Source organism: Euleptes europaea, chromosome 7 (assembly GCF_029931775.1).
Source record: "Euleptes europaea isolate rEulEur1 chromosome 7, rEulEur1.hap1, whole genome shotgun sequence".
In the NCBI taxonomy this organism is placed as follows: domain Eukaryota; kingdom Metazoa; phylum Chordata; class Lepidosauria; order Squamata; family Sphaerodactylidae; genus Euleptes; species Euleptes europaea.
The window spans coordinates 38246208-38270112 of record NC_079318.1 but is presented as its reverse complement, the minus strand read 5'-3'; the positions used below and the strand labels follow the sequence as shown (position 1 = coordinate 38270112).

General features: G+C 43.2%; 1 protein-coding gene across 2 annotated transcripts in view; it reads right to left on the bottom strand.

Moving 5' to 3' along the window:
- Positions 1-16205, bottom strand: part of ZFAND3 (zinc finger AN1-type containing 3) — a 161816-nt gene extending 145611 nt beyond the window's left edge. For both annotated transcript variants that reach the window (XM_056852846.1, XM_056852847.1), the window contains exon 1: positions 16135-16205. In XM_056852846.1, the coding sequence (XP_056708824.1) occupies positions 16135-16205 (71 nt within the window). The remainder of the gene's footprint in view (positions 1-16134) is intronic.
- Positions 16206-23905: the final 7700 nt, after the last annotated feature.

Sequence of the window (23905 nt, the reverse complement as noted above, 5' to 3'; positions counted from 1 at the left end):
AAAGTGTGTGTGTGTGGGGGGGGGAGGTGTCTGTTTTTTAAAGATCTACCCTTGCAGTACTGAATATGATGGTAAAATTCTTCACAAGTACAACTAAAACCTTGACAGGCTACAGTGGTTGCATTCCACATGATTCAGATGGTTCCTTTTTACATTTGTCAGTACATTGGGAAGAATAGGAGCCATGTTCAGATGGAAAGAAGATAGCTGAAACTGGTTATCAATGCAGATAAAAATCACAAAAGAAACATAAAGTGGGGGACCAGCGAGGACTCATACATGGGAATCTATTTTTTTCTCTAATCCCTCTTGCTTTTTCTTCTTGCCTTCACTGGCAGTGCCCCTTTCCTTCGCTACCATGCACACACCTTTTTCTGTTCTTCTCCTCCATCTGCAGCTTTCCTTTTGTACCTTTTCTGCTGCTCCTCCCTCCACTTTATCTTCCCTCCCTCACTCCATTTACCTTTTAAAATCTGCTCCCCCACCCCCAAAGTAAGCACTGGCACTAACTGAGGCTTGGAAACTTCAGCAATGTTGGCTGTAGGCTGCCTAAACCTCCCAAATGGCCACGGTCTCGCAATGTAGCCTTGCAAGATCTCAGCAGCACACTTCTTAAAGAAGACAACTGCTTCTAAGATTGTTGGGGGGTTTCTAACCTCCAATGTATTCTTTTAAGATTTCAGATTTTTCTGAAAAATCTGAGGCTTTCCCCAACCAAGCTTATAGAACCCACCTGTCCCTGACCCCACTGTGTGTGGACTCTGTGATTCACTCCATGACCCAGTTCAGAATTAGATGGTACCATAATGGTACCATAATACTCGTATCTAATTCTGAACTAGATCCCATAAAGTGGATTTTAAAATAATCATGATGGGGCCATTTTCCGAAAAAGACATTTCTACAAACATTGGGGTATTGCTCTAATTAGCATAAAAATCCTGGAAGAAAAAAACCCCAAAAAACTGGGGGGGACACCCCCTCCCAAAGAAGCAGTGCCGTGTGGCCCTGCAACACAACACGAAGTACTTTTTGAAAGAATAAGGAGCAGCTGCAGAGTTGGGGGGAGGGGGGATCAACATGTTAGTGACAAGAAAATTAGGCAAGCAAGAGAAGAGAAAGTAAAGGGATGGGATCCTGCATTCCCCTCTTGTAACCTCTAAATGAGGTACAATGGCACTCTACAATTGTTACAAATAACAGGACATCATGACTTTGGGTATTACAGAGTAAGACGAGATAAACCACTAACAGAGCCTATTACACTAGTTCACTAAATCAAGAACTTCTCAACATCCAATAGTAGGCTTATTGGAAGCAAGAGATATACTATTTATTTACAGAATTTATACATAGCCTTTCTGCCATATATATATATATATATATATATATATATATATATATATATATATATATATATATATATATATATATATATATATACACACACACACACACACACACACACACACACACACACACATATATATGTGTGTGTGTGTGTATATATATATATGTATATATATGTATGTGTATACACACACACACACATATTTTATATATATATATTATACACACACACCAAGCAATTTAAAAACAAAGGGTAATAAAGAGGGGTGTCATTGAGAAAATGCCAGACAAAACAAAAAAAGTCTTCACTCACAGGTAAAGAGATTAATACCCCGGAGGAAGTCCCAAAATGTTGGTACTAAACCAAGAAGCAGAATCAATGTGGGACTAACAGCCCATTCCTGAAGGGGGGCAGTTAGGCCCCCGAAAATAAAATAAAAGGAATAAAAATATAAAAGAAGGAAAATGTCCCCACAGAAAACAACGAGGCTACGCCACCAGAAAAGGTGGTGTAGCAACAAAGCAGCGCAAGGGGGCATTCCCGGGGCAAAAGGGATGAGAAATATATGCAAATACAAAACTTTATCACCTGTTGATATGAAACTGCCTGTGTTAACAGTATCGACCTTCTAAGCTTGGCAAGATTACTTGGTAATAGTTGAACAGGCAACATAAATCTAAAATCAAGGTGATTTGCAGTGCAACCCCTAAGAGCTACACCCTTCTAGACACATTGACCTCAATGGGCCTAAAAGGATGTAATTCCTGTTAGGATGGCTTTTTTAAAAAGTCAGCCCATACCTGCACTGAATATATAATTTAGCAACTGAAGACCAAGACCCAGAGAACTGTACAATTAGTTCAACATACTCAAGGGGGTGGGGGAGAGAACCACTTTTAATATGGTGGGAACTTTAAAAAGTTGTTTACAAGAAAAAATTTCCATTATATATTTCAACATCAAGAATCTACAGTGGATATACCCACGCCCTTAAGCAAGCATAAAGAAGTTCTTTAGATCCTGGCCAAGATTTTTTCTGTTTTGAAATGTTACAAAGTACATTGTTTATCTGATAACTTTAAAAACATTATGAAAAAACATTTTTATTCCAAAACTACTGTTTCTCTGTACACATGCAAGAGGACAGCTCAAGTAAAATAAGACTATGGAGCAGTACTGACCAAATACATAGTATAGTACTATTATCATAATGTTATTCACTATTTATGGGAGGAAATACTAGAAACATATTGACAATTTTAAGGAAGACAACTGTTAAAAGATATCAAAAATGTATTCTTCCAACAAATCATGTTCAAAAAAATGTATTTATTGAATATTAATAGCTATATCTTATTACACGTGTGTCTGGTGAGGTGGCATACAGTAGTCATGTGGCTCCTCTGACTGATGGTTATTACAAATGTAGCTCTCTCTCACTCCCTGAGTACCACTGAACTCAACAATGTGTGTGTGTAAAGTGCTGCAAAGTTGCAGTGATTTATGGCAACCCTGTAGGATTTCCAAGGCAACAGAAGTTGAGAGGTTGTTTGCCATTACCTGCCTCTGCATAGTAACTCTGGACTTCCTCGGTGGTCTCCCATCCAAGTACTAACCAGGGCTGGCCCTGCTTAGCTTCTGAGATCTGATGAGATCAGGCTAGCCTGAGCCATCCGGGTCAGGGCAAATTTAAGAATATAAGAGTGAAATTTAGTAATCCTACATGACAGCTATTTATCTACAGTGGTGGCCAACTGATGTACCTAACAACTGTAACAAGTCATTCCAAAGCAAGGCTTTTTGAAGTAATCAGTAACTGACAGCTCACACATCTTCATCCAACTTTTTGGATGATTGAGGTTTCTCAGTTGGAATTATTCAGGAAACTAAGAGGCAAAGTCATTGTCAATATTAAAATTCAAGAAACCTACAGTTCAAGTATAAAGGAAGAGATTTTTCAAATGGGCACTAAGACATGCAAAGTCCAAAAGTACTTCATTCACAGAGCTATTTTTAGAAGAAGGAGATCTTCCTAGTCAGCCTCCCAAAGCCAGAACGACAGCAATCGAACTTGCCCTGATAATAAGACAGAAGCCAGATTTCTCAGTGGCAAGAATTCACTGTCGTCTGGGGTCAAGCAAGTTAGGAAACAAACAAGGCCACTAGCAAAATGCTGTAAGATTGGAAGAAGGGGGAAAATCCAGCCGTGGTTGTCATAACTATAAATGTTTTCAACAAGCAGGACAACACACAGCAGCTCATTATACACAAAAGAAAACAGAAGAGAGAACCTGAATGCCTGAGTTCCTGCTTCAGGAACAGGGTTGAGCAATAATAAGCAGTGTATCTCCCTTAGCTTACTACTTATTCTTAACACTGTGGCTTGTTGTTTTAAAATAAATTACTTCAACATCATGCAATGTTAGTTCCTCTAAAGAAGATTTTCTGCCTATAGTGAGATACAAAATTCTTTAAGGCTGAAATCCTAGGCACATGGAGTAAACCACTGCACCCAGGGGACTTTTTAAAAAGTAAATAGTCATAGCTCAGGCTATAGATCTCTTTTCCAATATGCTTCTTACACTGCTGCTTCCGAAGTCCCAGGCTTTGAGTGAAAATCCTGAAAGGTCTCAGGGTGCAAGGCAAAGAATGCAGCCTGGCTGTCAAACACTTTAAACAAGACCTCCCAATAGGAGTTGTACTACTGGGTAGGACAAATGATCCATCTAATTCAACAACTCACCTATTAACAGTGCCTAGACAAATGCCTCTGGGAGATCCAAAAGCAGAGATTGATGGTGAGATCTGACTTACTACTAATGAAAAATTTATACATTTAAGGACCAAACTTCTGCCAAAAGATGGCATCCCGAACAGTGCACAAACAAATAAGAACATCCATTACCTATCAAAGGATTTGTAAGTCACTGGCATAATGTTTCTGGAAACAGACACTGTGTTTGCTGCCTGAGACCCTGGAGAGCCGCTGCTGGTCTGAGCAGACAATACTGACTTTGATGGACCATGGGTCCGATTCAGTATAAGGCAGCTTCATGTGTTCATGTATTATCCTCCATGTGCTCTTACAATGTTTCCCTAACGACACAAGGGTTGGCATGCTAGTCAGCTGACCGCTCAAATATTGTTGCGCTCTTCATGAAGCCGTGAATGCTACCCCAACACTGTGGGCTTAATTAAAGTGTTTAACATCAATTGTGAATGTGATACCATAAACTGAGAAATACCTTTGTTTAAATTCAATAACCCTACAGCAGCTGGGGCAGACTTCCCAAAGCCTCTTCTCCTGACCTTCTACTGTAAGGGCAGTTGTCTCCCAATAGCAAGTTCTGCCCTGCTGCCTATTTAGCACCTGTGTTTAAAAACTGACTTGTTTCTTACATACAGCTGCTTTATCTCTCATTCTGTTCCCTCCTCACCCTCCCCGCCTCTCCTTCCCTCCCTCCCTCAAACTGCAGGCTGACTCTGGTGTTGAGGACAAAAGCCAAAACAAAGTGTTATGGAAACACATCCTCCGTTATGGAAACCTTGCCTAGAATTGTTAAAAGTGAAAATAATTCAGCACATTTTTTGAAAACGTTAGTTTCAATGCTTCATGGCTAGTTATGCTAATGATGAGTATTAAAACAAAACAGTTGTGCTACATGACAAAATTTTGTTTATCTTCATATGAAAAGCACACAAGTAAACACATTATTTTACTGGTAGAAAAAAGCGAGAGTCCAGTAGGACCTTAAAGACTAACACATTTTCTGGCAGGGTACGAGCTACCGTGAGCCACAGCAGATACAGATAGCATTATTTTACTGTTCCTAATTCCTGTAATTGGTAGACAGTAGGCCACTTAGGTGTGGTTTGATTTACAACCATGTACAAATTAGATTAAAATTATACCAGATGCAGGCTTTTCATATTTATTTGCTTTATTTATACCTCGTCTGTCTCCCCAATGGAGACCCAAGGTAGCTTACATCATTCTCCTCTCCTCCATTTTATCCTCACAACAACTCTGTAAGGCAGGCTAGGTTGAAAGTGTGTGACTGACCCAGGGTCACCCAGCAAGCTCACATGACAGTGGGGATTTGAATCTGGTCTTCCAAATCTTAGTCCAGCAATCTAAACCACTATATTACACTGGCTGTTGACAACTTCAACATGTATTTTTTGCAACTGTACAAATATTTCATAGTTCTAGGCACAGATTTCGACTACCGCAGGAAAAACAACTGGATATGCAATTCCTCAAAGTTATTTTGAGACATTTAAAGTATATGTGATGATAATGAATAATTTGTGGAGAGAATAGGGGAAAGTGACAGTCAGAAAACTCATCAACTGATAGAATGGCTTTAAAAGGTGTTGTAGCATTTACTAAACTGACCTATTATAAAAGAGCAGTAAGACTCATTTAGAAAATTTTGTAGTATGGCTTTCATTCAGAAGTTTGTGAAATAAGTATAAAGCTCAACCATGTGGCCACTTCCATATTCAACCTTTGAATTCTCTTTAATATCTAAAAATGACATGTTTGCAAAAGTCAACTTTAACAATAAATTAAGACAGGGTCCATAAATGCAGCGTCCACCATAGAAGAGTGCCTTTTTAATTATGACAAATTCTCCTTCCCTTCCCCAGAACACAGAAAAGGATAGAGCTTACACTGACATCAGGCCAAATCTTGAAGAGGTTTCAAAAGTACAAAAATATCTAATTACTGCCCAAGCATCAATGAGGCTCAGCATGAAAAATGATGGAGAAAGGCAGGGGCTTGCTCTTATAGATGCACTAGGGCTCAGAAGCCTTCCAAAGCTCACAACAACATCACTTTTAAGACCATGTTTCTCCCACACAGGGAAAAAAGAGGGGGGGGGACGCACAAATTCTGGTTGACCTACCAAAGCCAACCAAACTGCATAGTCGCCTGAGCACCTGGAAAAGGTTCCTGTAACAAAACAGACTGTCCATGTAACTGAATTAACAACACAGCTGGATAGGTACCACAAGGATCAGGGAGGTCAATGGCTAGGTTTTGGTTCTGACAATGTTGTCTGATAGCCTCTGCCCATTCACAAAATGAGGTTTAGGGTCTGCTGCCTTACTTCTCAAAGCAATGCCTCATATGTGGAAGCAGTGCAACCAGTTCAGGAAACAGTGGTGCCAAATTCCACATCCCAGCAAAGGTGCCCAGGGAACAGACCCCCAGGCTACTGAATGGCCTTCTGATGCCTGAAAGGCAGCCAGTTCCAAGGTGCAGCACAACCATCAAGCAGTGAGCCACCATGCAAAACAGCAGGACCATCGTTCTCTTATCTCTCATCTTCTGTAATGTCATAATTTTAGCAGTGCTTCAATTACCGGTGATTGCATCCTTGCAAAAAAGAAAAAAACACCAAACGTGAGCTTCCCTAGTACCTACAATAAATTACTATTTTTAATAATGTTGACTATGTTGTTTTGAAGCAATAACAACCCACCTCATTTTTACAGATCACATTTCAGCAACTAGAAGTACAAATGCAATCAAAACATACCCCAAATACAGACTTACGTGGAAAGAGCAAGAGTAAATATTTTCACATGCAAGACCTATTTACTTTTGTGTGTGCCTTCAGGCATTTCCCTTACAATGCCACTATGTTACTGTAACCTTTGGCAAGAACTGGTCCCAAGCATTCAGTTGCATCGTCAAGTTCAACAACAGCCTTTTCATATCTAAGGTCAAGGAAACTTTCTTCATGAAGCAAAAACTGGATCCAGGAAATTAAATCAAAGCACACTGGATTACTAATTGATCAGAAAAGGAACTGTAAAAAGTCCTGGGGACAAAAAAAAAATGAATGCCAGTACCAGAACAATTATTTTTTGACATCTTCAATGTTTCCCATTTTTCACACACAAGTATGAAATACCCTTGTATGTGGAACTTTGGTCTAAGAAAAGTGTCCATTGAAAAGGCACACATCCCACAAGGCAAACATCCCACTAACCCACAAAACTGAAAAACCACAGAAGAAAATTAAGTTAAAAGGTCTGATTGCACTTTAGTTGTCTCAAATGTGTCATGAAGCTAGTTCTGTATACATGGATGATATAATACATGACTTTTCCTGCTTAGATTTGAGAATTATCAAAATCTGTTTTGTTATCTCACATCCAGCTGATGCAAAGTGGCCAGTTTCAAGCCTCTAGCAACTATGCCATGTGGCACAGGAAAAGCATGTTTATGTAGCTGGATCTATACTATTATGGGGCTTGACTAGGCTTCACCAGCCCCTGCAATAAGTAAATGCCAAGGGAGCTTGTTCACAGCCTTAAATCCTCAGAAAAACACATGTAAACAAGTCAGCTATCCTATTTCAAGCCTCAGAAAGTTCAGCGATTAAGAATGTCTGCTCTCGCTGCATAAATGAACCCCCAAATACACTCTTGTTTCCTTCCCTTGAGTTATTTTTCATGAGCCCTACTTGATAAACACAACTAATTTTGAATATTATCAGAAAACCATAGAAACAGCAGGTGTTTAGTCTTCTGATGCTTGACCGTCAGCATGTCTCAGTTCAGCTAAAGGTGACAATCAACAAAAGGAGCAAATGACTGGCAATTTGGATAACAATCTGAATGGGCAAACAAAACCTTAGGGGCCACTTCTCACTAAGGAAAGCAAGACATTAAAAGTCTAAACAAATTAATTAATGCCTGCTTTAGTTTTCTATATTAATGATGTAGAGTTGTAAGAGATTAGCACTCTGAATCACCTGGAATCCTATAATTCTGGTAAATTAGACAAAAAAAACTAGCTATCTAGATTTTGAAACTTTGCTCTTACAAATTTGTGAAATAGTTTGCTCTGCTTATAATTTTCCAGTTTAACTATTTGTGCATTTATTTTCTTTCTTGTAATCAAACCATTTCCTGGCAGATTCTTGTAAATCAAGAAAAACAGAAAGAAAATTTGATCAAGAATGCAATGCAAGATCAACCCATATATCCCTGCTTCAGCAACACTCTTACAAATCTTATATACTTGGTGACAATCCAAAAGGAATTATACTTATTAGTAGTAGAAACCACCCAGTAGAGTTCCACAAGAGTATCATCATTCAATGCTGCTATTAATATCCAGATGCAGGAGCACAGAAATATAGCTGTGATGCAATCAAGCTATAAGCATACAAGGAAAAGTACATATACTACTAGAGGTTGATATTGCCACTGCTGAACAGACAGAAATCACTGCCCAGTATAACACATAACTTGTTTTGGGCAGTACTGCACACAATTAATTTCAATCTGTATCGGTTGTCTCTGGCACATATATATATTATATAAGTTTTCTGGACTGAGCCTATAGATATTAACAATGAAAATAGCACAACATTCAGAAATAGCAAGAGTTTTCAGATGATCCATCCCATTTTTATCCTAGCCTCCCACCAAGGAGCTAAAAGTGGCATACTCCTCCTTCCCTCCATTTTACCCTTACAATAATCCTACAAGGTAGGTTAGGCTGAATCTGAGAGGCTTAAATCTTTATGGTGGGAATTTGAACCCAACTGTCTCCAGTCCTATTCTGACATTCTAACTGCTGTATCACACTGGCTCTCTGGTCAATTGAAGAGAATAATAATAAACTGGGGGAAATAACTAACTGCTCACTAGCAAATACAAAATGGAGAAACACCTTCTCAGTCCATCATACTACTTTAAAAACTTTCCAATAAGAACACTGTTATGGATTGTACTCTGTTAATTATCACTAGTTACATCAAGTTATATATCAGCAAAAATCATAGTATTACAAATGGGAGAAATTTTCCACCTGGTTTGCATGCCCAGTTTAACTCCAGTTTAACAACTACTCTGCATGCCCATAAACAGAGATTAGCAAATCCAGAGACGTGAATTTGCATCTATAGCCAAGTTAAGGGTGCACAGCTATGACACAAGTGCCCAGACTAAACTCAGCACTTTGCTGGTTAGTCAGCTGGCAAAATGTGACCTGAAGGTCCCTTTTGCCCCCTGTTCCATTCAAGACTCTCTGGATTTCCCCCAAAGGAGTTAAGCAGCAAGTGACACCAGGAAACACACAGATGGGTACCATGGTGACCATGAGTGCCACGCCGGGAATCACTAATGTGATTCCCAGACTAAATTATTGACAGCCTAAATTATTCTATCTTCTTCACTTAAAGACTTGCCAATGCAACTCAAAAGTAGTAAGGTTTGACAACCTTTGAGATCCCTGTTTACACCATGATATGTTGAAGCTGATACTACCCTGGCCACAGAAAAGACTCATTTGTTAATAAATTTGTTTAAAGTGCTTAACGTACCATACAACGGTTGTAAACTGGACAGCCCCTCTGGAATCTGAGTAGCATACAAGATACTGCCATATTTAAAGTACCCCTCCCTCATATTAAAACGCACACGAAAATGTTCACTAGCCTTTCAAAACAGAGCTATATTATTTATGGCAGGTATAAGAGCTTTCCTGCCAAGAAGAAACTGTTACTCACCACAGATGACCATACTGGATGCCTGGTGACAGAAACAAGGTACTCTGCCAACACAGGTCAGTAAAACTAATAACTCTGACCTAAAGATCTATCAATACATTACAGGTCAAACAGATTATAAAAGCTACTGTTATTGATTACCTTTTAAAACTAGAACACACTTAGTAAGAACTCTCTGAACGAACATTTCATATCTATGTTGTATTTTGCATCTTTTTCTAGCTTGCCCATATTTTGTATAGGACCTGACCACTTCAGTCCAACAATACAACGTAAACCATTGATGACCTTTTATTTCGTACATCATCTCAGCCTTTCTCCAAGGAGTTCAAGGTGGCTATCTTCTCTACAACCCTGTGAGGTAAATTAGACAGTGACTGGCCCAAGATCATCTAGTAAGCTTCATGGCAGAGTAGGGATTTGAACCTGGGTCTCCCAGATCCTTCTTCATCTACCCACTACACACCAAGCTGGCATTAAACAAAATGTGTTAAGCTTCTTGCCCACTCTTCTCCTTCCCAAAGTCTCTCTACTGGATGCCTCACCAGACAACCAATTCAAACCTCTGCCAAAAACCTATATTCTACTCCATTAATCCAGGAATTCTATTAAGGATAGAACATTTTTCATCACAGAAAATTTCAGAAGCCACACCCTATGCGTTAGCATTCCCCTCCAACTTTGATATAGGCCTAAGTAATATATATAGGCCTTTAAATAGGATTTAGCCATTCCTTAGGCCTATACAGCCCACAACAGCTAAGATTATTACTTTGCCTGTGACCAAGAAGTCAAGGAAAGCTTCTATACTGGTACTACGGCTATCATATTACTTGCCCCATGACTATTACTACTATTCTAATGATGGGTTCAAAACTGGGCCAAACTTCCTCCTTCACTTGCAGAAAAGAAAGCAAATATGAAAAGGAGTGGGAGCTTGAATAGGGTTGCCAACCTCCAGGTACTGACAAAAAAACAGCACGTGGCTCGCAACTTTCCCACTGAGAAGCAATATAAATTTTACTGTAGTGAACTAAGATAATTACAACATGCAAAAAAATCACAAAGTGCTGTACAACAAACCCCATTAGAAACAAACACACGCTCCTACTATATATCAATATGTAAAATGAAAGAATCCAGTTCCTAGCTTCAAGAAGCCAATATAACACCAATAGGCAAAAACTCACTTAGTTCACTATAGTAAAATTTATATTGCTTCATAGTGAAAGTTGTGAGCTACGTGCTTTTTTTGGGGGGGGGTCAAAGCTTGACTTAGTGCAGCATAGGGGGTTTATTGTTTGTTTCTAACCTCCAGGTACTAGCTGGAGATCTCCCGCTATTACAACTGATTTCCAGCCGGTAGAGATCTGCTCACCTGGAGAAAATGACCACTTTGGCCAGTGGACTCTATGGCATTGAAGTCCCTCCCTCCTCAGGCTCCACCCCAAAAACCTCCCGCAGGTGATGAAGAAAGGACCTGGCCTTTCCTTTTATCCCTTAGAAGCTCCTTGATCAATTGATCTTGAGCAGCATATATCTAGTGTTGGAGGGATATAAGGACTAAAACAAGAAAGGACCTGGCAACCCTAGGTTCGAACCTGCTCATCTGGGGGAAGTTGCCTTCAGTGTCTACCAACGTCAGAGAGGGCCAAACAGGTGCCCCACACACCTAAGAGTGTGAGACAAGTGGGCATGCTTGTGAATTACCCAACAAGAACATGCCACACGCAGGAAGAGAGATAATTCACAGTGGGCAGCTGTGTTAGTCTGTCCGCAGTAGTAGAAAAGAGCAAGAGTCCAGTAGCACCTTAAAGACTAACTAAAATATTTTCTGGCAGGGTATGAGCTTTCGTGAGCCACAGCTCACTTCATCAGATACCTGAAGAAGTGAGCTGTGGCTCACGAAAGCTCATACCTGAAGAAGTGAGCTACGAAAGCTCGTACCTGAAGAAGTGAGCTGTGGCTCACGAAAGCTCATACCCTGCCAGAAAATATTTTTGTTAGTCGTTAAGGTGCTACTGACCTGGATGGCCCAGGCTAGCCTGATCTCATCAGATCTCAGAAGCGAAGCAGGGTCAGCCCTGGTTAGTATTTGGATAGGAGACCACCAAGGAAGTCCAGGGTTGCTGTGCAGAGGAAGGCACTGGCAAAACCACCTCTGTTTGTCTCTTGCCTTGAAAACCCCAAAAAGGGGTCGCCATAAGTCGGCTGCGACTTGACGGCACTTTACACACACACACACAAGGTGCTACTGGACTCTTGCTCTTTTCTACTACTGCAGAGAGAGAGAGAGAGGAAAGGAGGAACATGGAGAACGAAGCACCGAGGGATGCGGGAGGGAAGAAAAGCACAAGGCGAGGGCCCAGAGAGGATAGCTTGACGGGGCATGCTGGTGCCATTTCTCCTCAGTGGGTAGCCGTGTTAGTCTGTCTGCAGTAGTAGAAAAGGGCAAGAGTCCAGTAGCACCTTGAAGAGTAACAAAAATATTTGCTGGTAGGGTATGAGCTTTCTCGTGGCAAGCCAAGCCCACGCTGCCGAGAAGAAATGGTAGAAAAGGGCAAGAGTCCAGCAAAGGGCAAGAGTCCAGTAGCACATTAAAGACTAACAAAAAATATTTGCTGGCAGGGTATGAGCTTTTGTGAGCCACAGCTCTGTTAGTCTGTCTGCAGTAGTAGAAAAGGGCAAGAGTCCAGTAGCACCTTAAAGACTAACAACAAATATTTTCTGGTAGGGTATACGCTTTCGTGAGCCACAGCTGTTAGTCTGTCTGCAGTAGTAGAAAAGGGCAAGAGTCCAGTAGCACCTTAAAGACTAACAACAAATATTTTCTGGCAGGGTATGAGCTTTCGTGAGCCACGGCTCTGTTAGTCTGTCTGCAGTAGTAGAAAAGGGCAAGAGTCCAGTAGCACCTTAAAGACTAACAAAAAATATTTTCTGGTAGGGTATGAGCTTTCGTGAGCCACAGCTCTGTTAGTCTGCCTACAGTAGTAGAAAAGGGCAAGAGTCCAGTAGCACCTTAAAGACTAACAACAAATATTTTCTGGTGGGGTGTGAGCTTTTGTGAGCCACAGCTCTGTTAGTCTGTCTGCAGTAGTAGAAAAGGGCAAGAGTCCAGTAGCACCTTAAAGACTAACAACAAATATTTTCTGATAGGGTATGAGCTTTCGTGAGCCACAGCTCTGTTAGTCTGTCTGCAGTAGTAGAAAAGGGCAAGAGTCCAGTAGCACCTTAAAGATTAACAAAAATATTTTCTGGTAGGGTGTGAGCTTTCGTGAGCCACAGCTCTGTTAGTCTGCCTGCAGTAGTAGAAAAGGGCAAGAGTCCAGTAGCACCTTAAAGACTAACAACAAATATTTTCTGGCGGGGTATGAGCTTTCGTGAGCCACGGCTCTGTTAGTCTGTCTGCAGTAGTAGAAAAGGGCAAGAGTCCAGTAGCACCTTAAAGACTAACAAAAAATATTTTCTGATAGGGTATGAGCTTTCGTGAGCCACAGCTCTGTTAGTCTGTCTGCAGTAGTAGAAAAGGGCAAGAGTCCAGTAGCACCTTAAAGACTAACAACAAATATTTTCTGGTAGGGTGTGAGCTTTCGTGAGCCACAGCTCTGTTAGTCTGCCTGCAGTAGTAGAAAAGGGCAAGAGTCCAGTAGCACCTTTAAGACTAACAACAAATATTTTCTGGCAGGGTATGAGCTTTCGTGAGCCACGGCTCTGTTAGTCTGTCTGCAGTAGTAGAAAAGGGCAAGAGTCCAGTAGCACCTTAAAGACTAACAAAAAATATTTTCTGATAGGGTATGAGCTTTCGTGAGCCACAGCTCTGTTAGTCTGTCTGCAGTAGTAGAAAAGGGCAAGAGTCCAGTAGCACCTTAAAGATTAACAAAAATATTTTCTGGTAGGGTGTGAGCTTTCGTGAGCCACAGCTCTGTTAGTCTGCCTGCAGTAGTAGAAAAGGGCAAGAGTCCAGTAGCACCTTAAAGACTAACAACAAATATTTTCTGGCAGGGTATGAGCTTTCGTGAGCCACGGCTCTGTTAGTCTGTCTGCAGTAGTAGAAAAGGGCAAGAGTCCAATAGCACCTTAAAGACTAACAAAAATATTTGCTGGTAGGGTATGAGCTTTCTCGTGGCAAGCCAAGCCCACGCTGCCGAGAAGAAATGGTAGAAAAGGGCAAGAGTCCAGCAAAGGGCAAGAGTCCAGTAGCACATTAAAGACTAACAAAAAATATTTGCTGGCAGGGTATGAGCTTTTGTGAGCCACAGCTCTGTTAGTCTGTCTGCAGTAGTAGAAAAGGGCAAGAGTCCAGTAGCACCTTAAAGACTAACAACAAATATTTTCTGGTAGGGTATACGCTTTCGTGAGCCACAGCTGTTAGTCTGTCTGCAGTAGTAGAAAAGGGCAAGAGTCCAGTAGCACCTTAAAGACTAACAACAAATATTTTCTGGCAGGGTATGAGCTTTCGTGAGCCACGGCTCTGTTAGTCTGTCTGCAGTAGTAGAAAAGGGCAAGAGTCCAGTAGCACCTTAAAGACTAACAAAAAATATTTTCTGGTAGGGTATGAGCTTTCGTGAGCCACAGCTCTGTTAGTCTGCCTACAGTAGTAGAAAAGGGCAAGAGTCCAGTAGCACCTTAAAGACTAACAACAAATATTTTCTGGTGGGGTGTGAGCTTTTGTGAGCCACAGCTCTGTTAGTCTGTCTGCAGTAGTAGAAAAGGGCAAGAGTCCAGTAGCACCTTAAAGACTAACAACAAATATTTTCTGATAGGGTATGAGCTTTCGTGAGCCACAGCTCTGTTAGTCTGTCTGCAGTAGTAGAAAAGGGCAAGAGTCCAGTAGCACCTTAAAGATTAACAAAAATATTTTCTGGTAGGGTGTGAGCTTTCGTGAGCCACAGCTCTGTTAGTCTGCCTGCAGTAGTAGAAAAGGGCAAGAGTCCAGTAGCACCTTAAAGACTAACAACAAATATTTTCTGGTAGGGTATGAGCTTTCGTGAGCCACAGCTCACACCCTACCAGAAAATATTTTTGTTAGTCTTTAAGGTGCTACTGCAGGGATGGGGAACCTCAGGCCCGGGGGCCGTATGCGGCCCCCGAGGACATTTTTTGTGGCCCTCGGGAGCTCCGGGGCCCTGCCACGAAGGCGTGGCATAGGGCGGCCCTCCCTGAGGGTGTTCCTGGGGCCACGGCTTGCAGGGGTGCTGCGGCGCCCTTTGGACCTCCTCTCACCGACTGACGGCTGTTGGTTGGCAAGAGGAGGGAGAGGGACGCTTTCCCCCAAGGTTGCCTCCTATAGCCGCAGCATGCAGGAATGCCAGGGCACACTCTTGCTGCCTGTCGGCTGTTGAGCAGTGAGGGGGGGGGGAAACAGGCCCGCGGCTCCCGGCCGCAGAGCATGCGCGCAGGAGCTGATCGGGCTTCAGGGGGCCTTTTGTGGACTCTGGAGCAGGGAGGGCATGGAGCCTGGGGCCAGGTCGCGTGGGGCCGGCGGGTGTGTGTGTGGGGGGGAGGAAGGCTTCTCTCTCTCTGTCTCTTTCTCTGTCTCCCTCCGTCCTTTTCTTTCTCCCCCCTTTCCATTTCTTTTCCCCTCTCTCCCTTTCCCTCTTTCTCTGTTTTCCTTCCCTCTTCCCTTGCCGACTGACCGCGGGCTGCGCCTCCCTGGCGCCTCGTTTGCTTGGGCCCACCGCTGGCTGCCCTCCTGCCTGGAAGGGGTGGAGGACTGGGGGCGCCCTCTAGGCCTTCTCTGCGTGGCCTCCCCTGGGGTTGCCCACCTCCAGGTGGTGGCTGGAGACCTGGCAACCCTAGCCTCTCCCTCCCACCGGGAGATCGACACCTGGTATGGCCCCCGAATGATGTTATAAATGTGCAAATGGCCCTTGGCAGGGAAAAGGTTCCCCACCCCTGTGCTACTGGACTCTTGCCCTTTTGCACCATTTCTTCTCGGCAGCGTGGGCTTGGCTTGCCACCCTCTCCAGGAGGCCCTCGCCAGCTCACCCCTGTGATGCAGCCAAGGCGGCCCAGAGGCCTCGGTGGGGAGAGGCTCCTGTGACAGCAGAAGGGCCGCCTCCGCTGCTGGGGGCGGGGGCAGCGCGGGGAGCGCGGGGGGAGGGGGCGGCAGGCCGGAGCCGCGGGAGCCCCGCCAGGCCCAGCCCCGGGGACTGTGAGGGCCTCACTTCCCCACCCCCACCCCCACGGCAGGCAGGCCGGCCGCCCCGCTCGCTCGCTCCCTTCCTCCCCCGACCACGTACTCACCCCCAGAACCCGCAGGGGCAGCGGGGCGGCAAGCTCGGGGCTTTGCTGCGCTCGCTGCCGGCGTCTCCCATGGCGGCGGCCACACCAGGCCTCGGGGTCGGAGGAGGGGGGGGGGGCGGCTCAAGGCGAAGGGTCCAGGCCGGGGCTCGAAGCCGGGATTCCAGGCCGGTCAGCTGGAGTCGGGCGCAACCACTGCGGCGATGGCAGGGCGGGTGTGGGCGAGGCGGCGGCGGGAAGGCAGGCGGCCGCACCCTGTGGCGCTTGAGGTGACACTGAGCCGCGGGCGGCCGCCGACGGGGGGCGGGGGGGTTGTGACGGACCCCGGCACGCCGCCGCCCCCGTGAGCAGCGCGCGCCCTCTGACCCAACAATGCCCTCGGCTCCTCCCCCCCTCGGGCGAGTGGGGTGGTCTCGCCCGGCCGCAGGCCCGGCTGGGAGAGGAGCGTACCAACACCCAGGAAGAGGTGGGGACTAAGTGGGAGAGAAGGAAGGCGTAGGCCAACCCGGTGAATACCCTCGAGGACCCATAGACTCTCGAGAACAAAGATTGAGAGGTTAATAGAGACGTGAATGGAATGCGGGGTGGGGGTGGGGAAGACAAAATAACCCCAAGCTATTTTCTACTAATGGTACGATCTAAAAAGATGGGGGGGGGGGAGAGAGAGAGAGAGAGAGAGATAAGAGTCTACGCATGCGCAGAGGGAATGGAAACCCGGAAGTATGAATTAAAGAGCCTCTGTCGGGAGGTTCCCTTCCCCCGCACTTGTGGAATTCCCTGTCTAGGCGGGAGCAGCCCCGGGAATTCCTGCTAGGGCTGTCCTCCCGGCATTGTTTTCTGCACGCTGCAAGCAACAGTATTGACACCAGAGGGTGGGTTTGGTAGAGCTGCTGATTCAGTTTCAAATGCAGAAAAGAGAGAAAGAGCTCTAGACCTGGAATTACCCACTTCCTCGCCCTGCTTCCTTCTCTGCCTTTATCAGCTGTGAAACAAGCAAAAAAACAAACAAACAAAAAAACCCGGTCATTTTATTTTCCTTTCCTGCAGATGCAGCAATGGGGACAGGCGCCATCCTATCGCGTTTGCAATCCTGCCTGTGTTCAGGAAGGGCTTGTAGTATTTGAGAGTAACACTTCACTCGTAGTAGCGACGGAGCTGAAGAATATTTCTAGATGTGCCACTCGGGCGTATCCATTTTCATGGAAACGCACAAGGTTGGGTTTTTTAAGAGCCTTCATTTAAAAAATGATAGAAAAAATAAGCAGGCGGTCCTTTCCCCATCCTTTTCCTGTCTGGAATTTAACTACTAAATTTTTGTATGACAAGCTGCTATAAAAAAGACATCGGACCAGTCCAGGGTTAGTAGATGCCATTTAAAACTCGAGCCCTTTGACACCTCAAATGTTATTGGGATGCTATGGCAGAGAGGAATAACCATTTAAACCGCTCTCTAGGTTGATTGATTTGGTTCTAAAGTGCCTCCTGCTAAAGGTTTAACATAGGAAACAACACTAACTGCAATCTTAAGAGCACTTTCCTGAGAGTACACTTTGAGTAGGATTCTGAGTAGACTTCCTTAGGGTTTCATAGTAAATGTTAATCCAATAAAGTACCCATGAAAATATAAAATCGTACATTAGAACTTCCTCTGCTTAATGACAGAAATCTTCCTTCCCCCACTGTTACCTACAGTGTGCATTTCACTGTTTTCATCCTGATTGGTGTGAGCAGGAAAGAACATTTAAGGGAAACTGGAAAATATTCAATATTTTCTCACAAGATCTATTTCTACTTTACTAACTTAAGAATGCAATATATATTATTTATAACTTGTACTGTATATCAAATTTTAAAACTTGTTTTCAATTGAATTAGAAATATATCTGCTCTTAAAGATGAAACAGCCAGCTGCTGCACCTTAATAGTACAATCCTAACAACACTTTCATGAGAGTAAGCCCCACTGAGTAGACCCTCAGAATAGGCTTCTGAGTAGACTTAATAGAATTGCACAATAAGGTTCATAAACATTTGTTTGTTATAGTTAGAAAGATAAAAATACAAACCATCAGCACTATAGTAAACCAAATGAAGTTTTTTTTAAAATGTTCAAGACTGTTTAACGTTTACTGCAACATTTTTGGGTTTTCATACAGTAAATAATTATAACTATCACATAACCAAAACAGCCGCCTCTCCATGCAATCAACACTATTCAGAAACCAGCAACACCACAAGCAAGGATCCCTCTTTCAAACAGCATCCAACAATGCAATCCTAAGCAAAGTTACACCCTTCTATGCCCAATAGACTTAGAAAGGTGAAAGTCTGCTTAGTACTCTGCTGCAGCTCTATATGGACAGTTTCTGCCAATGACCCAGAAGATCATAGAAGATCTATAAATCTGGACATGGAGTTAAACTTTATAGTAATATTGAACCTCTCAGTAATTATTATATACAATAAAGGTTAGCTACATGCCATTTAAATAATAGTACACCAGTATTATATTATTTGCCCTGACCTGGATGGCCCAGGCTAGCCTGATCTTGTCAGAAGCTAAGCAGGGTTAGCCCTGGTTAGATGGGAGACCACCAAGGAATACCAGAGTTACTGTGCAGAGGAAGGTATTGGCAAACCACCTCTGTTAGTCTCTTGCCATGAAAACCCCAAAAAGGGGTCGCCATAAGTCGGCTGTGACTTGACGGCACTTTACACACACACATTATATCCTTTAGGATATTAGCAGAACCAGTTTGTGAAAAAGTAATAGCTTCCGACTCTAAACTTTCATTTTTATCTCCAATGGACTGAAGATTTGCAGGGACTGAAACAAGCTTTTCTGCTACTTTACGTCTTAGCATATTTCTTGATTTGGTGTGAATGTTTTCAGAGGGAGACCAGTTTCTTTCTTATGCTGCAGAAGGAAGAACTGACAGCAGGCAAGAGGATCTGATAGTTGTACATGACTACAAATATACAGGATTGGTAACTGCCTATTACTTTACATAGGCTTCCATAGGTTTAAGAAAGCAATTTAAGGGAATAAAGAGCCACAAAAATATTTTAAAACCTTGCTTTAGAAGCATTTCACTCATCACTGCAAAAGGAAATCGTTCGTGAGATATTTTAATCCCCCCACCACCACCAGGTGTCCAGGTTTGGAAAAACTGAAGAAGTCCCCATGTTTCCAGGCATTCACTTCTCTGTGTGTCTCATAGGTGATGGCAGTTCTGCAAAACCATAATCTATACACAAGGTATAATCCCTGCAGAATGCATTCAAGTTACCGTAAGTAGCTGAACAAACTCTGTTTGTGACAGGCATTTGTGACATCACAGGCAACACAGTAAGTGGCCTTAGTTCCTTTGGCTGTTAATGCATTTGACGTTTCTATAGGCTAGGATGAGACTGAGGCATAAGGAAGTCATGGGAAATCGCTTCCTGTCACAGAATGTTTCCTTTTGACTGACCTGTGTTCATGTTGGTAGGCAGAGTTATTGTGATTGGCATCTACTGATTCCATTTATTGGTGGGACAGCAAGCATTACCCCGCTGTCTCTTCTCCACATCGCCTTCTGCCTTCCTTATTTTCACATAATAACCTCATTCCCTTGCTTGATTTATTTCTTTGTTCAGATTTTCTCCACTTTCTGAAAATGTGACGCAGCTAATAGCAACAGCCACCTATTGTTGTTTGTGATCCACATGGAGGAAAGGTTGCCTTGTCTTCAGACATAATGATTTGTGCTCTCTCTCCTCCCCAGACCTTGGTGTGTGAGACCATCCTGTTAATCTATATGTATTCTAGAAATATCACTGCCCTTTAGGGTTGGTTGCCTTCAGCATCAGACTGAAACCAATACACTTCAAATAATCAGTGACAGGCAGAAGCTAGAAAGGCTGAGTTACTATTTAAAAAAAGAAAAGGAAGGAACCTGTATTTTGATTATAAAAAAGGCCTCTTTCTACACTTCATTGATTAAATTCCTTCCAATAGAGAATCACTGTCTCTTCCCAAGCATGTTGCTTATTACAAGTTTGAATAGGATTATAGGGATAAATGATACCATTTTGTACAAAACGTACCATTTTTAAGCATCAGTGGAATGTGTGCAATATTTTTCAACTTGAATGCTTCACACTAAGAGACCAATTATTGCTGACATTTCATAACATACTATGATCCTGTAGTTTGTGCTTATGTTTATTGTGGGGTGTGGGGGTCGGGTTAAGCCAAATGGAAGACTCCACACTGGTACAAAAGTGGTTCTTAGTATTTGTCATAGTAAGGTAAAGGGTAAAGGTCCCCTGTGCAAGCACCAGGTCATTCCTGACCCATGGGGTGATGTCACATCCTGACGTTTACTAGGCAGACTTTGTTTACGGGGTGGTTTTCCAGTGCCTTCCCCAGTCATCTTCCCTTTACCCCCAGCAAGCTGGCTACTCATTTGTCATAGTAGGCCTCACTATTAGGGTTGCCTGTTCTCAGTTGGGAAATACCTGGAGATTTTGGGGGTGGAGCCTGGGGAGGGTGGGGGATGGGGAGGGACCACAGCAGGGTATAATGCTATTGAGTCCACCCTCCAAAGCAGCAATTTTCTCCAGGGGGACTGATTTTGGTCATATGAAGATCAATTGTAATAGCAGGAGATCACCAGATCCCACCTGGAGGTTTGCAACCCTACTCACTATAGATATTTCCAGTTGTAAACAATGGCTTATTTGCACCAGGTTTTCCCCCACTTGGCTGTGAACAGGGAGAAGTGGAGGCTGTCCACAACAAATCCTGGGAAGACCCACTAGCCGTGGTAAGAGTCCATTTCTGAGTTTGATCTGGGGAAACATTGTCCATCTCTAATTTGGGAGCATGTTCAACAAGGAAATGACTGCTTCCAGATAGGAGTGGACTGTGCCAGTTCTCACTCTGCAGGCCAATTTAAATAATTTATCCAGGAAAAAATACCCCGTTTTTTTGTGTTCCACATATTGCGTCACTGAACTATTCATAGACTATTTTTCTTTGCACTGAAATCCCCCACGCCAGTAGTTCTCACTGAATCTGTACCCCTCAGTATAAAAGGATCTGTTGTTAGAGCAATTTTCACATCCAATTTAAAAACATTATCCATATCCAGCAATGGAAACATGCACAGCTAAGCAGCTTTCCATGCACATAGCCAATGTGGATACAGAAGAACATCTGAATTCGCATTCTTGCTTGCATCTCAATACTCACCTGGTTCCCACTGTACTGACTGAGTGGGTATTTTGATGTTCATGGGGGGGGGTCATGTAGCTCCTTTCCAGAGCCACCATATGTTGTCTGCAGGGTTCCACAGGGTTCCATCTTATTCCCCATACTATGTATATGAAGACACTAGGAGTGGTCATCAGGAGGTATGGACTGCGGGGTCACCAATATGTGGATGATATCCAGCACTACCTTTCTTTCCCACTTAATTCCGAGGATGTTATGGATGTTGTGAACCAGTCCTTGGAGTCAGTAACAGTCTAGATAAGGGTGAACAATCTGAAACTTAATCCTGACAAGACAGAGGTTCTCTGGCTTAGTAGAAAGGCAGACCAGGGACTTGAGATCTCTTCTGTCTTAGATGGGGTTATACTCCCCTTGAAAAGCCAGGTTTGCAGCTTGGGAGTGCTGCTTGATGCAGCAGTCACCTTAGAAAACCAGATGGCTGCAGTGGCTTGGAATATGTTTGCCTTGCTTCGGCTGGTGCGTCAGTGTGCATCTAGACTGGCCCATTGCAACGTTTGGGTCTACCCTTGAAGAGTGTTTGGAAGCTGCAGCTAGTGAAGAATGCTGCAGTTGGACTGCTGGTTGTGGCCAGCTACTGGGAGCATGTGGCCCTGATACTACAGCAATTAAACTAGCTACTGATACACTCCTTACAATTCAAGGTATTGGTTTTGACCTTGAATGCCCTACATGGCTTGGGACCAGGGTATCTGAAGGACCATCCTCTCCCATATGTTCCTGCCTAGGAACTAACATCACAGGGAGAAGCCCTCCTGACTGTCCCACAAAAGAAGCTCATCTGGTGGGCACACAAGCTAGGCAGTGGCAGCCCCATGATTACGGAACAATCTCCCCAGGGCTTGGTCCCCTCACTTTCAATCTTCAGAAGGCAGTTGAAGACAGTTTTATTTAGAACTGCATTTGACTAATGTAGACTTTATTTAATGGCGGTTCTGAGATTTTCAGTTGTGGTGTTTAATGTGTTTTTTATCATTGTTGTTTCATTTACCTTGTAAGACACCTTGACTTCTGCAAAGTAGAAAGGCAGCTAATAAATGTTTTAAATTAATTTTAAAAAACTAAATCAACCCCTCCAACTTTCATTCTTTTATTCTACTCCTTGTAATCAAATAGATTTTTCCTTTCTAATGTGCTGACGACTTTCTTCAAGCTAGGCATAATTTAACCCAGTGGTTTCCAAACATTTTGGGGCCACTGCCCCCTTGGTCCCATAAATTTATCCCCAGTGCCCCCTACCTTATCCTATAAATGCATTATTCAGAATAGCAGTTTGCATGTCCCTTTAAGTAAGATAATAACAACATTCAAAACAGTAACAATTCATTGCACATTTATTTGAAATCCACTTAAAACTTTTAAGTTTAATTTATTCAACAAAACTGATGAACTTGATCCAATGATACCAGCTTTTCAAAGTCTGATAGTCATTTAGTAAGAATCTTAGCTACCACGTTTAGTAATTACGTCACTGTTCAGTAAATTCTTAATACCATGGATAGGCTTGATGGTGATACCAATTTCCCAAATATCTGGTTTAAAGTCACTTAGCAAAAGTCTTAAATCACCACATTTAGTTGATTTCTTTGTTTGGAGAAAAGTTGAATGACCACACTATTTATTTAGTCAAGTTTCTACCCAGCCCTCCCCAGCCAAAGCCAGGCTCAGAGCAGCTAAAACCACGTTCCACTAAAAATTCGGATAGTTTGCACCAAGTTTCAGCACTACGTGGAGGCAGAAACATGAAGTTCCATTTGCCAGCATGATGCCATAGCCTGGTCAGTCGTAAATAAGTGAACAACACAGTAGAAGAGGCCCACTTCCAGCACCCCCCTGCCGCCCCCGTGCCTCTTAGTGGCCCCTCGCCACACCCAGGGGGCAGTAACACCCTCTTTGTGCACCATTGATTTAACCTTTTAGTAATTCACACTATTTCACAGCCTCCAGCTTTCCACTACAATTTTTTCCCATTTGTTTCTGACTTCTTATTTCACATTGGCCAGAAATGAGTCCTGATTTCTGGGCACTAGGCGGCTGTGAAAAGCACAGAAGCAGAACAGTAAAAGAGGTCCCAACCAATCTGATTTGTTCCCCTTGTCAATGACTAGGCTGGGAACAAACACGAATTCTGAAGTGAAATCACATGTGCAACTATTATCATCTTTTCATGTGAAGGTAATTCACACCTGTATGTTAAGATAACATGTTTTATGTAGGCCTTGTCACCAATGCCATTCTGCATGAGTCATGTGTAATAACAGCCACCCAATCTCTTTAATTGCTCTGTTGCCAGAAGCCTCTCTGAGAAACAGAAAATGTAGTTTCTGCATTCTAAAGCCTTTTTCCCCCCATGAAAGTGCTGCTGCAGTTTCTCTCTCTCTTTCCTGAACTCCAACAATTGAAACATGTCCTGTTTGTTATTCTTCACTGCATGCGGTTTGCCCTCAGCATTTTAAAAGTGCTGATATTCCAAGAGAATGCAGTATCAGCTGACTGC